The 14,609-nt window shown below is 39.5% G+C and overlaps 1 protein-coding gene across 7 annotated transcripts in view; it reads left to right on the plus strand.

Annotated features, from left to right (window-relative positions):
- Positions 1 to 14,609, plus strand: part of PPP1R12B (protein phosphatase 1 regulatory subunit 12B) — a 111,363-nt gene that overhangs the window by 89,821 nt on the left and 6,933 nt on the right. For 4 of the 7 annotated variants that reach the window (XM_058175396.1, XM_058175395.1, XM_058175399.1 and 1 more), the window contains one exon: positions 619 to 669. In XM_058175396.1, coding sequence (XP_058031379.1) covers positions 619 to 669 — 51 coding nt within the window. Of the gene's footprint in view, positions 1 to 618; positions 670 to 10,406; positions 10,587 to 14,609 lie in introns of all 7 variants that reach the window. The other 3 variants (XM_058175394.1, XM_058175393.1, XM_058175398.1) reach the window with 1 other exon arrangement.

Below are 14,609 nucleotides of genomic sequence, written 5' to 3' on the forward strand. Positions count from 1 at the left end.
ACAAAGTTCTATTTCTTCCAAGGCCAGTCAGTGAACAAGACTTTTAATAGTCTTGCAGTGTGCCTAATATCCAATCTTACGAAAATGACATGAAAACTCTATGGGCCATAAATTAATTCTATCCACCCCCTTTCTTTTTTGTTGCTATTCTTTAAAAAAAAAAGATGGATGTTGGTTCCTGAGTCTATCACTGGTATTGGTATTGTTTGCTATGGAATGGTATGTCCAGTGCATAGCTCCCATTATTTAAATATAATATCTAGTTGTTTGGGGCAAGAATTTGGCCCTTTGCGGTGTCATTTTTGTTATCTAAGTACAAAAAAAAACCTATCAGTGAGATGTGGACGTTTGATTTGGTCTGAGTGTACGTTTATGTAAGAAATAAATAGAATCAAAAATTGAAAGAATACAGCTACTGTGTCTGTTCGATGTTGGGGTTGAAAGAAACAAGAAAGGATAATGGGAATAAGAGTTGAGAAAGGGAAATATTATATGGCACAAACGTTTTTGCCTTGGAGTAGGACTATATTGTGTTTAAAAGCCCTTAAGCCTATGAGATTTCTTGTACTTTCTCAAATCTCATGAAAGATGATCACTGTGAAAATATTTCCTGAACAGGAAAAACGAGTCCTCGAACGGAAGCTTTCTGAAATGGAAGAAGAGATGAAGGTATGAAAATGTATCATTTATTTGCCATCTTCTAAATCCAGCAGCATCTTTCAAATTGCCATGTAGGAATACTATTAATCATAATTAAAATCTTGTTCAAATCTTCTAAGTTCACTCATTTAAAATAGCAGTGCTAGCTAACTGGTATCTTTATGCTTTTCTGGTTGAGTTGGTAGAATTTTCTAATATTTTTCTTCCAAATTTTGGTGCAATCTATTCTGCAGCATTTTTATCAAAATGTCATTATCGGTGCCTGTATTGGCTACTAAGGATTCCTTCCAATCCTTTCTAATACTGGCCTAGTGATTCAACTGAATGTTAATTAAAAGTTGAAACAATATTTTACTTGTAAAAGACTTTCCTCTTTGTAGGGCAAATATTTTAGTCTTTCTTATTACATTCCTTGCTCAAATGCCTTGCTTTTGGATATACCGACAGGCAAATTCTGGGTACTAAAGGCCACATGTCAGAAAATTGCTACTACACTTGGGAAACATTGACTTCGATTGTTATATGATTTTACATACATATACACATATATATGTATGAACAGTATGTGTATATGTGTGCGTATGTGGCTTAACATATATTGTTACTATGAATCTTAAGGTATCCAAGGTCGGTATCCGCAATTATTCATATATAAATTTGGTACACATTAAAATATATGGAAATAATGTAGTTTTAACTTTTTAACCTAGCATCAATATAATAAAACTCACGTCTCAAAGGTTTTGACACTTAACAGAGCCAACATCCAATTTCCTTGCAAGAAATTCATTTTATCTTCTGAAATTATTACTAATATTTAGTTGAATTTCCTTTGCTGCATGTATTTTATCTATCCTTAGTTACTGCATAAATTAAATGCACAATTGGTAATTATGTAAGAAAGTCATGAACACTTACTGGGGATGAAGCATGATTCCAAAGTAAGGATCCCAACCTCTGATTTTTTGTGAAATGGAATATCTGTGAGGATTCAGAGGGTTGGGAGGTTTCAGAATTTGTTTTTTACAATCACTTGTTTAAATTCCATGTCAACCAACTCCACCATAATTATAAAATGCTAATGTATACATTTAAATATTTGAAAAATTCATAATCCACCTTTCAGAACAAATTTTCTTAAAGCAGCTTACAAAACTTTAAAAACAAATCTGAAATTTAAACTGAAATTATACAAACTGAAACTAAAAGCATTATTAGAAGTGTAACTATAAAATAGTAGAAAGAACATACTTTACAAAGCTCTATTGCAGCAAAAGTATTAAAATGTTACAATAAAGTAGCCAAGTGACCTCATTTGAGGGACTTTTCATAGTTCCAAGACTGCCCACTTAGTATACTCCAGCAAAGATGGTATCTTAAGCAAAGTCTCAGATTTAATCATGTGAATAGGAACGCATAAATACAGCCGTCTTTCCAATATATCATATCATATGTTCTGTTGGTTTGTTAAATATCCCACGTTTTCTTCAGCTTAAGGAAGTTTATGTATGAATCTTCTTTATTTGTCCTTGCAATAACCTATTAGGAGGACTGAGTTAAGAAAGAGCAACTGGCCAAAAGTCATAATGGAAATTTGGTCTTCCCAGTCATAGGGCTGCACTTTAGTAAGTACCTCCCACAGGTTCTCTACAGTTAAAATCTGTAGCTTTGAATTGGGACCAGAAACAAACTGAGAGATGTTGAAGATGTTTTAGTAATAATGTGATAAATAATGTCCGTGATTTGTAAAACATGAAGCTATCAAAAGTACAAACAGAAGTCATGATGACAAAGGTTGTATGTTGTCCCTTTGCTGTCTTTAGAAATGTCTGCCTACCTTTCCACCTGTTTTCCAGCCAGTAGCTGTTGACAGAGGTGCACTTGATCTGTCACCCTCTCTCTTGTGGATGGGAAAAGTATCAAGGGATTTTATTTAAATACTGGAGATGCCAGTCCTGGCTCTTCTCAAATGTATAGCTACTTCAGTTAGGTTTCTATTTTCTGAGACTTTGGCATAAACTGAGGATTTTTTTTTCTTTAATTAACCTGGAGGTTTCTATAAATAATCTTAAGAGGTCCAGTCTTCATGAACCCTAGCTTTTGGAAATGTAGGAATCTTACACAGAATATCTTTATATATAAACTTTTCTCAACCTTTATACTCTCTAAATGGCCATGTTAAAACATGTTGTTTTATAATGGAAACAGCTGCTCAAAAAACTACAGAAGCACATCAATATTTTTTTCCAAAGGTCACTCAAACATTTAGATCCACCAAAACAAAACAATCCTGCATCCATTTCACGAGAAGAGTCCTCCACTCTTCTGCTTGCAACAGAATACCTTATGGCACCAGACTTGAAATTTTGTGCTTAGACAATTTAGAACTTTGCTGTTTTCGGTCGGACCTAAGTGTAGTACATAAAATGTACTACAATGTCCTACCTGTCAATGAATACTTCAGCTTCAACCAAAACAATACACGAGCACACAATAGATACAAACTTATGATAAACTGCTCCAAACTTGATTGCAGAAAATACAAGTTCAGTAACAGAATTGTCAGTGCCTAGAATGCACTACCTGACTGTGGTTTCTTCCCCAAACCTTTAACCTTAGACTGTTTACTGTCGACCTCACCCCATTCCTAAGAGGTCTTTAAGGGGCATGCATAAGCGCACCTGCGTGCCTACCGTCCCTGCCCTAATGTTCCCTTTTATTCGTATCCATTTTATACATTCATAATCAAGTTTATACTTATATCTGTTATCTAATACATGCTTGATGAAAATAAATAAATAAATAATAAAATAAATAATTTTTCTCCTCCAAAGGGGCTATTAAAAAGGTAAAGGTAAGGATGTCCCCATGGGTTTTACCTCACTAGTCATGACTGACTTTAGGTGGCGGTGCTCATCTCCGTTTCTTAAACCAAAGAGCCAATGTTATCTGGAGACGTTTCTGCAATCAATTGCCCAGCTTGACATCACGCTGCTGCACAAAGCATACGGCTAAAGATGGAATGCTGTTATCTTCCCACATGCTTATATGCAGCACCTATTCATCTACTCGCATTTGCATGTTTTTGACTGCTAGGTTCATGACAGTGACAGGAGTTCACTCCGTCTCACAGCACTCAAGTCTCGAACTACCGAGCTGTACACCTGAACCTAAAGGGGAAATTATTCCTGCATAATTCATCCTCCCTCCCCCCTCTTTCTCTTCTTCATCCCTAGTCTTGAAATGTGCCTATTTCATATCACAATTTAGGAAAAAGTCTCTTGATATCAGTGGATTCATTGATAGGATATTGTCAGGCTTCTGGTTTTCTTATTTCTTTCAGTTCTTTTCAGACTTAACAAAAAGTTATTTGGTGCTTGAGTGGCTGGAGCAGAAGTTGTCCTCTAAAGTAGCTCCTCTTGCTTGAAACCCCTCTCTCCAATCACCTGCTCTGAAGAACTGTCATTTTCCTGTTATTGCAATTTCTGATTGCTGAAGTGAGATGATATGTTATGCTGCCCTTAGTGGCCTGATAAAACTGATTTTACAGGATTACACTGCTTGCCTGCACAATAGGTACTTTTGTGCCTTTCTTTTGTCTCCTGGTGCTTATTTTCCTATTATATAAGAGGGAATTACAGATTTGCTTGGCTTCTGAAATATTTTTGTTTCAAGAATAAGAATTCCTGAACCCTTAAAAACATGATAGTGAGGAAAGCAATTTCCTTACTTACTGGAGATGGTTCCAGTTGCAAAATAACCTTTAAAGGGAACACTTAAACTGATTTTACTGTATGATTTTTTTTTTTGAAGCTGAGCTCCATTTAAATTGAACTCTGTCTCTTTAAAAGAAGACATTTCAGTAGCGCACATTACAATCCAGCTGCATCACCGAGCTTGATATGCATCATTCCACATGATTGAATGTATTTATAGATGAACTATTAAAGAACTGAAATGGGAATGCATTTTGATCTATTACTGATAATGTGCAATATTAGAAGAAATATCAGAATGCTGCTATAGTTACATTGTGCCTTCCTACTGTATAACTAGCAAATGCTTTTTTTCTTTTTAAAAAAAAGACTTTTAAAATAACCTGCTGTAAATGTGGACATTCCATCTCTTACTAAGGTGAGATGAAGTATATAGCTGTGAATCTATGTTGGAATGTTTTAAAGCACACGACTTGTATATGTGAAGTTATGAAAGTCCCTGATGGCCTTATTAATGAGTTATTTACTGAGGTAACTTTTTCAACAAATACAGTATTCACTGGTGTGGGTGGGTGGGTGTGAGCGAGGGAGAGGGAGGGAGGGAGAGAGAGAGAGAGAGTAATAAAGACCATTTTCATCATGTCTACGTCTTTTGAATGACATCCATTCTTGCATCATATGCTGTATATGTCTGCAGTTTCTTTTTATACTAGAGTCACTTTGACTTAATATAGCAAGTGTACGTACATTTTACCTCAGTCTTGCCAATGCTATTATTTTATTTAGGCTTATTAAGTTATCAACAAGCTCACTTTTGAATCACATTCATATTCTGTTGTATAGCAATTTTTTCTTACTCTCTGCAGCTCACTTACAAAGAGACATAAAAAACTAAACTGATATCTGATTCAAGCAGTGTCATAAAACTCTTAAAACTGTTTGTTGCCAACATTCCTTAGCATAATAGGAAAAAGATTGTGGCTTACTAAAGTGCATATATTGTTATTTTAATGGTTTGTGCTTCACATCAGAGTAGATCAGAGTTTTACATCAGAGTAGATTAAGACTATTCTAATGTGTGCCAACCACAGTTTCAAAGATAGTGCAGGGTGCTTTTAAAATTCAGAGTAGGAGAGAGTTAATTTAGTTTCCCTTCTATTCAAACCCTCTCATACAGTTCCTCCTGGAATACAAAGTTGAGAGATACGTCTGATAGATAAAAAGGATTGCCAGTTCATATAAAACAGATTTGTTTTAAGAGACTGCTATAGTTCAGCATATATCTATCGAAATGAAGGTGAGCTAAAATTGTGGTAGGGGGAAGGACATGGTTGCAAACTCCAGCTAAAACCAGTTTTTTTCAAAAGATTTGAGAGCATGGCAGACTAGTATACTGCCGTCACCCAACAGGAAAATGAATCTCTTTCCCTCACAGATACATTGCAGTAATTACATGCGGATTTCTGTGATGGTATGTGGAAAAGGCTTTGGGAGATTAGGCTAAGAGATGGTGCCAAGGGAATGGTCAGATAAGAGACAGCAGGTGAATAGTGGGTGGGGCAAGAGGCAAGTTCTTTCAGACTTGCAAGTTTTTGGCAATGTAACTTTAAATAAAGTAGAATTAGTTCATCTGGTTGCGATTCCTATCTGATCTACTTTGCAAAGCCGGCATCAATCTTGCAAGACTAAAAGTACAATTCCGCCCACCACCACCCCGCCCCATCTCCATTACAGCCTAGGAAGAGTCTCTTTTGAGCCTCTTGCCTCTCCCACCATCCAGCTGTGGGCTAGGCTATCTCTTATCTGATCATGTCCTTGGCAGAACAGAGAGTGCTTTAAAAATAAAAGAGTAAGAAGAACAAATGTTCAGATGCATTTCTGCTGAGCATGAATGGCTTTGAAGATTAGCCTAAATCATGGCTGACTGGAGAATTCTAGACATATGAAATAAAATGGCTATATGTATGGAGCAAGATTTAGTTAATATATTTGAAATTGCAGAAATAATAAAGAGGAGGAGCCTGTAATTGAATATAATTAGAGTTATGGTTTGAAATTTGGAAACTGGTTGCTTCTACATGCACTTATAAACTATTATAATCATCACCAAAAAAACACCAAAACCAAGATTACTGTGTTAGATTTACTCCACATCGGGGGAGGCACACTGGATTTGATTTTCATCTCTGGACAGTGGTTGAATGATCTGGTTTTGGGAGATGTAGTCACTGAGCCATTGTCATGGTCAGATCACTCTCTCCTTCATCTAGACTTTCAGACCGCCACCCAACACCGCAGGGAGACGGGACCACTACGGTGGTTCCGTCCCAGGCGCCTGATGGACCCGGAGAGGTTCCTGACGGAGCTTGGGCCATTCCCTGAGGATCTTGCCCATGGCACAGCTGAAGAACTAGTCGCGGCTTGGGAATGGGCCGCGGCCGGGGCTTTAGACCGTGTCGTGCCTTTGCGGCCTCTGACCCGGCATAGGTCTCAACCAGGTCCTTGGTTCTCTGAGGAGCTTAGGGAGATGAAACGCCGGAGAAGACGCCTAGAGAGTGTCTGGAGATCCAGCCGTTCGGAAGCTGATCGGACACTAGTTAGGTCTTTTAGTAGGACCTACCTGGTGGCACTGAGGGAAGCGAGATGTTCCTACGTCGCCTCCCTCATTGCGTCGGCAGATAACCGCCTGGCCGCCCTGTTTCGGGTGACCCGCTCCCTCCTTCAAAAGGGGGTGCAGGATGACCCATTACAAGGGCGTGCCGAGGAGTTTAGTGGTTATCTATACGATAAAATCGCTCAGCTTCGGGATGGCCTGGATCAAAATTGGGTGGATCCAGGTGAGATGTCAGAGACCCGTCTTGTCGAGACTGTTTGGGATGGATTTGATCCTGTGGCTCCCGAGGACATGGACAGGTTACTGGGGAGGTTGAATGCCTCCACATGTTTACTGGACCCGTGCCCCTCTTGGTTGGTGCTGGCCACACAGGAGGTGACACAAGGCTGGCTCCGGGGGATTATAAATGCTTCCTTGTTGGAGGGGGTCGTCCCTGCCGCCTTGAAAGAGGCGGTGGTGAGACCCCTCCTCAAGAAGCCTTCCCTGGATCCGGGTGTTTTAGGTAATTATCGTCCAGTCTCCAACCTTTGCTTTACGGCGAAGGTTGTAGAGAGTGTGGTGGCATGTCAATTACCCCGGTACCTGGATGAAACTGTCTATCTGGACCCATTCCAGTCCGGCTTTCGGCCCGGTTATAGCACGGAGATGGCTTTGGTCGCGTTGGTTGATGATCTCTGGAGGGCCAGGGATAGGGGTTTTTCCTCTGCCCTGGTCCTATTAGACCTCTCAGCGGATTTTGATACCATCGACCATGGTATCCTGCTGCACCGGTTGGAGGGATTGGGAGTGGGAGGCACCGTTTATCAGTGGTTCTCCTCCTATCTCTCCGATCGGTCGCAGACGGTGTTGACAGGGGGGCAGAGGTCGTCCCCGAGGTACCTCACTTGTGGGGTGCCGCAGGGGTCGATTCTCTCGCCTCTTCTGTTCAACATCTATATGAAGCCGCTGGGTGAGATCATCGGTGGCTTTGGGGTGAGATACCATCTGTATGCTGATGATACTCAGCTGTACTTTTCCACTCCGGGCCACCCCAATGAAGCTATCGAAGTGCTTTCCCGGTGCCTGGAAGCCGTACGGGTCTGGATGGGGAGAAACAGGCTCAAACTCAATCCCTCCAAGACGGAGTGGCTGTGGATGCCGGCACCCCGGTACAGTCAGTTGCAGCCGCGGCTGACTGTTGGGGGCGAGTTATTGGCCCCGATGGAAAGGGTGCGCAACTTGGGCGTTCTCCTGGATGGACGGCTGTCTTTTGAAGATCATTTGACGGCCGTCTCCAGGAGAGCTTTTTACCAGGTTCGCTTGGTTCGCCAGTTGCGCCCCTTTCTAGACCGGGGTGCCCTATGCACGGTCACTCATGCGCTCGTCACATCTCGCTTGGATTACTGCAATGCTCTCTACATGGGGCTCCCCTTGAAGAGCATCCGGAGGCTTCAGTTGGTTCAGAACACAGCTGCGCGGGTGATAGAGGGAGCCCCTCGTGGCTCCCACGTGACACCTCTCCTGCACAGACTGCACTGGCTACCTGTGGCCTTTCGGGTGCGCTTCAAGGTTTTGGTTACCATCTTCAAAGCGCTCCATGGCATAGGGCCAGGTTATTTACGGGACCGCCTGCTGCCACCGACTACCTCCCACCGACCCGTACGCTCTCACAGGGAGGGACTCCTTAGGGTGCCGTCCGCCAGGCAGTGCCGACTGGCGACACCCAGGGGAAGGGCCTTCTCTGTGGGGGCCCCCACCCTCTGGAACGAGCTCCCCCCAGGATTACGTCTACTTCCAGACCTTCGAACCTTCTGCCGCGAGCTTAAGACACATCTATTTATTTGTGCAGGGCTGGCCTAGGGTTTAATTTTAAAATTAATTTTAAACGGGGTTTTGTACTTTTAACTATAGTTTTAAATTTGGCCTAATGGAATAAGTTTTTTTTTAAATGTTGTTTTAACATGTATTTATTTTATACTTTATGTTTTATAAGGCTGTAAACCGCCTTGAGTCCTTCGGGAGATAGGGCAGTATAGAAATTTGAATAATAAATAAATAATAAATAAATAAAACTGTATAGTGATTTCCCTGGAAATTGTTATTACAAGGATATATTTATTTTGGATGTAAACATTCAGTTTCTCAACAGAATAATTTTTAGCATTAATATACTAGAGAATGTAATTATAGTGAGTGTCTTTTAAATTGTTTTGTTTATTTCTGCATTCTGCCTCATTTACACTTTGAGTTATTAGATAAATAATCTTATATTTTCTTAAGATAACGTAAATCTGTCACAGACAGGTTTAGTGGCCTAATTAGGTGCTGCTTGAAGTATTCAGGTTTTTTTTAACTTTTCATTCCAACTTCCACACTGTTTTAGAGGAACTATTTTAAAAATGTTTTCTTTTAGAAAAATGGTTTCTTATGTAACAGTTATATCCTAAACTAAATTTTCTAAAATTCTTTAAAAAAAAATAGACCTAGAAATCTCTTTATTATAATAGATACTTTTTGAAGAAAATAAAGGTTTTTAATTTTATTTGTATTTCTTAATAAAGTTGGTACTACTGTTCACATGTTTTAAAATGGAAATTTTGTGTTTTAAAGATTCAACACAAATGATGCCTACTGCTTGAACGATCAACTGAAAAGGGCATTATAAACACATCACAGACAAACTGATAGATTATATTTGTGAAAGATTTCAGAGCATCACTAACTTGTACGAATTCACTCTCCTTTTCAAATATTGCTAGATGTTCTGACACTTTTTGGCTCTTGCTCCTTTAATATTTTAATGGGAAGAGTCAGATCAAGATATTCATGAAGACACTTAAATTTTTGCATCCAGCTGTTAGATGACAATCTTTCATTAATTGACAGTGGAAAAAAATGTTATGCCCTGAATTGCCCTGATGCTTGTTACAGTTATAGTCAAATTTGTGTAGTCAAATTTTGACTCCTGACAACAACCTGAATAATTCTTTGCACTTTTCTTGGTGAGGTTTTTTGGAAATTATTTGCCATTGCTTGCTTCCTAGGACTGAGAGAGAGTGACTGATCCTAAGTCACCCAGCTAGCTTCATACCTAAGACAGGACTCAAACTCATGGTCTCTGGATTTCTAGCATGTTGCCTTAAACACTACACCAAACTGTCTCTCTAAAATTGCGTTTAGAGCCATACAATTGTTTACCTCATGATGATAAATTTACCCTTAAATTTGAAGAGTGAGCAGAAGGAACAGCCTCTTTGGCTTCTTTTCAGTGTTTCTAACACTTCAGTGTGTTGTTGAGTTTCTTTTGCAATTTCACTGCTGTCCACCTCTCATTGCTGCTCTTTTTCCCCCCTCACGCTTATCAATTGAATTCACGTATCTGTGCTTTTTATATTCTGTTTTGTCTTTGTCTATCTCCTCCATATCTCACTTTACAGAACCTTCACCAGCTCAAACAGATTCACACTTTGAGGCAGATGAATGAGCAACTGCTGGCCGAAAACAGGGCTTTGACCCGGGTGGTAGCCAGGCTCTCGCAATCCGCTGAGCCCCCAGAGTCAGAAGAGCTATAGCACCTCCCCTTCCAGTTGATCTCACCTCTCCTTCCATTCTTCCAGGCAGGTCTTTGCTCTTATTATCTGTTCGAGCTATCTGCTACTCATTCTGCTTTCTTCTTAAACATGTTTAATAAGGAGGATGCCACACCAATAGGAATATGCCATTGAATAATTTCCTTTTCAAGTGCTCTTCCCTCAAGGTATAGTTCTTATTTTGGAGATACTATTCCTGATTTTGTATAGTTGCTCCTTTTCAAGGTATGCATTTTCTGCATGTGAATTTCATATCAAAGAACAATCTCCAAAGAACTATCTCCAGTATAATTATTTTTTTTTATTTTGGCTTTACTTTGCTTTTTAAAGACAGTGCTGAATGAAAGAAGTATGTGCTGAATGAAAGAAGACAGTGCTGAATGAAAGAAGAAAGTGTGAATGAAAGAAGTAGAACGAATGATCATAGTACAGGTGTCTGGTTGTCCCAAGTAGTATAGTAGATTAACACAGTATGGTAGAATAATGTACTTCTGAAAATATACATTAAAAAACTTTATAAACTGGCAATTTGTAAATGATCTGAGTTGGAATATATGGAGCAATTTAAAATTTGCCATGCACTGAATCATTATATATCACACAGACCTCGACTTATGAGTATTTGTTTAACAATAGTTTGAAATAGTTTGAAATTATGATGGCACTCAAAAAAGTGATTTACAATCATGTAATCACAATTTGGGCACTTGATATCTGGCTCACATTTACAACACTGCAGTGAGTTGTAATCACACAATTGCAATTTGCTACTTTCTCAGCTGGTTTCCAACAAGTAAAGTCAACGGGAAACTGGATTTGCTTAACAACTGTGTGTTTCACTTGACTGTGTTAAAATGGTCATAAAATTGGGTTTGGTTATGTAATGACTCACTTAATGTCTGCATCACTTAGTGTCCAAAATTCCAGTCCCAACTGTGTGTGTAAGACAATAAAGCTATATTGAAACCACAGTTTGTAATTCAGTGTAGAAGTAGGTTGAATTCTGAGCACAAGTCTAGTGTAGTATTCCTATTTTTGCCACATACGCTTAATATTTTTCATATTTTATATATTAATATGAGATATAAGAACCAGTACTAAGTTACTCAATTTTTTCATTAATATTTCATAAGCATCTAGAATGTGACATTTCAATAATGCTGTGATATTGTAGAGCTACATCTTTCAGATTAACCTCTTCTATGCCAGAGAAAGCAGCTAATAATGCATTTAAGACTCTAGTTCAAGGAGCAGCTGGTCAGGAGAGTATTCCCACAAATATATCTTGTAGACCAGTTGTGTCACAAGACTACTACAGTACAGTATGTGGATTACCCTCAAAGAGCATTCAGAAGCTTCAACTAATGTGGAATTCATTAGCAATGCAATGTTGGGTGTCATAGTACTGACAAGGTTACATGAGTTACACTGATTCCTGGTAGGCAACTCCAAGTGCAGTTCAAGCTTCTGGTTATCACTTCTAAAGCCCTAAAAAGCATGAAGCTAGGTTACTTGCAGAACCCAATGGTTTCTACTGATCTTACTGGATAAGAGAGTGAGCATGCTCTGAGTCTCATTTCTAAGGCAGTGACTCTTGATGGCCCCTATGAAATCTGCTTTCTCTGTCATAATACCTGTCTTATGGAATAGCCTTCCCTGAGATATGGACAGCACTGATCCTGGTAGTCACTGCCCAGAATTCCTTTGTTAGATGAGCAGTTATATAAATGTGTTCAATAGTTAATTATGTCTTCTGATTCTTTTGGTTCCAAGCAAATTCTGAAGATCATTGGCTTGATCTTGAAAATCCAATGTTTCTTTCAGACCATCCTGTCTCAGATCTACACTTTTCACTTTTAAAGTAAAAATGATTGTATTCGGTGTTCATAAAATTCATGGTGGTGGTTGTTATTGTTATAAATTCATCTTCTAACTGTCCTTAATTAATTAATCATAGATGCCATTAAATCAGGTTCAACTCCTAATGCTTGCATGGACAAACACTCCATTTTGACTTATCTCTAGCAGTAGTTGGAAATTGCATTCACTCCCAGATGGAAGTTGGATGGATAGAATCTATATCAGGGGTGTTAAACTCAAGGCCTGGGGGCCGGATCTGGCCCATGGGATGCTTAGATCTGGCCTTCAGGACCACCCTGGAAACAGCAAAGGACCGGCCCATGGTGCCTCTGCCAATGAAAACAGGGCTTGGGAGCAACAGGCAGCCCTCCCAAGCTTCGTTTTCGTTGGCGGGGGGTGGCAGGAGACTGTCGCAGCTGAAAACAGAGCTTGGGAGCTCATTTTTTCTGGCAGAGCACTTGGGCCACCACAGATACCCCTGACATGAGTGACGTCGAGCTGGCCATGCCCACCCCAGTCCCCTGAAGTTAAACATAACCCTGATGCGGCCCTTAATGGAATCAAGTTTGACACCCCGATCTATATGATGATACTTGGGATGACTTTGACCCTTTGCATATCCAAGAACAAAGTTCTTGATTATCTAAGAATAGGCAGAGTTCTCTGTAATCTAAGCTCTGCTACATGTGGATTGGATCCTTACTACCTTGCTAATGAATATCACTAGAGGGGGAAGGACTGAATTGGATTCAGAGAGTAGTCAGTGCTTCTTTGAGGGAAGAGTAGCTCTGACAGAGACATCAGTTTTCCCACTCTTCAAGAAGCCAGTTCTGAATCCAACAGAAATGGATAACTGCCATCCTGTCCTCAAATTCTCCTTTTTGGGGAAGAATATTGAAAAAATACCAGGACCAAAATTTGTATCCATGGTAGTTTGAACTGAGGCTTCTGTATGGTATGGAAATCATATTGGTCCCTCACATGGGACTCTCATAGGACTTGAATGGAAGGAGCGTAATCATCCTTGTCCTCCTAAATTTCTCAGTGTTTGTTAACCACAGCATCATATGTAGATTGCCTGGGAGTTCTGAGAGTTGGAGGTGCCAGATTAAAGTGGTTCGACTCCAGTCTTAGTGTGCATGTCCAATAAGTGGTGGCTAGGGCAAAAGTTGAACCCTCAAAATATTCCCTTATATGAGAACTTTGAGGCCTCAGGACTTTCTCTTATCCTATTTAGTATTTTCATGAAGGTGTTAGAAGATGTCACGCACCCATTAAAATTGAAATTAGCATGTTGATAACTTCTAGTTGTATAACTTTACTCATAACTGCTTTTAAAGCCTTATATGACCAGAGAGCACCTATCAAGGATCTCCATCTGCATGATGACAGGAGAATGATGAGAGGAGGCCTGGTGGAAAGCATTCTCTGTGAGGGTCCTACCCTATGGAACAGCCCATTTCTTGGGACTAGGATGAGCCTGCGCTCATGGCCTCTATAGTTAGTAAAGAAATAGTTCTTTCAGAATACCTTTAGCGTTGTGGGGGCATTGATAATAAAAGTGTGTATGCATAAACATATGTACAGTATATGTATCCATATGTGTTTGTACAGTATGTGTAAGTACTTTGCCTATATGAAATAACACATAGCTCTTCCAAGAATTTTCTCAAATCTCTTAAAATCCAGTCTTTCACTTTATCTGTAGCCTCCCCTTTCTTACACTTTTGTCAATCTTTCAAAGCCTGTCCACCACCCCCAGCCCATCCATTTGAATCAGATGCTCAAACTATGATGATTAAGGAAATGGTCAATCTTTGTCTGGTCCCAGATTGACTATTTTTTTGCAGTCCATGATAAACTTCTTCAAAATATATAAATGAAAGGATCCACAGTATTTTTCTCAATCTCCCACTTTCACAGCTATACCTATCTATAGCATGTATAGTAATTTCGCTGTTTAGCTCAGAGTTGAACCACAGATCTTGATAAATGCTCTTCCTTGATTAAAAAGAAAACATTTAGGTACAAATAAGAAAATCTGTATGTTATTTTTCTAACCCACTATTTTGGAGTCAGCCTTAATAGAAATAGCCTCATCAGTGCTGGATTCCTTTAAAGTGAGGAGATTCTATTAGTTTGTCAGTCAGGTTTTTTTTTTGAGTTTCTCACCACCTGTAGAGAAAAGAA

The sequence above is a fragment of the Ahaetulla prasina genome, chromosome 3 (genome assembly GCF_028640845.1).
Source record: "Ahaetulla prasina isolate Xishuangbanna chromosome 3, ASM2864084v1, whole genome shotgun sequence".
In the NCBI taxonomy this organism is placed as follows: Eukaryota; Metazoa; Chordata; class Lepidosauria; order Squamata; family Colubridae; genus Ahaetulla; species Ahaetulla prasina.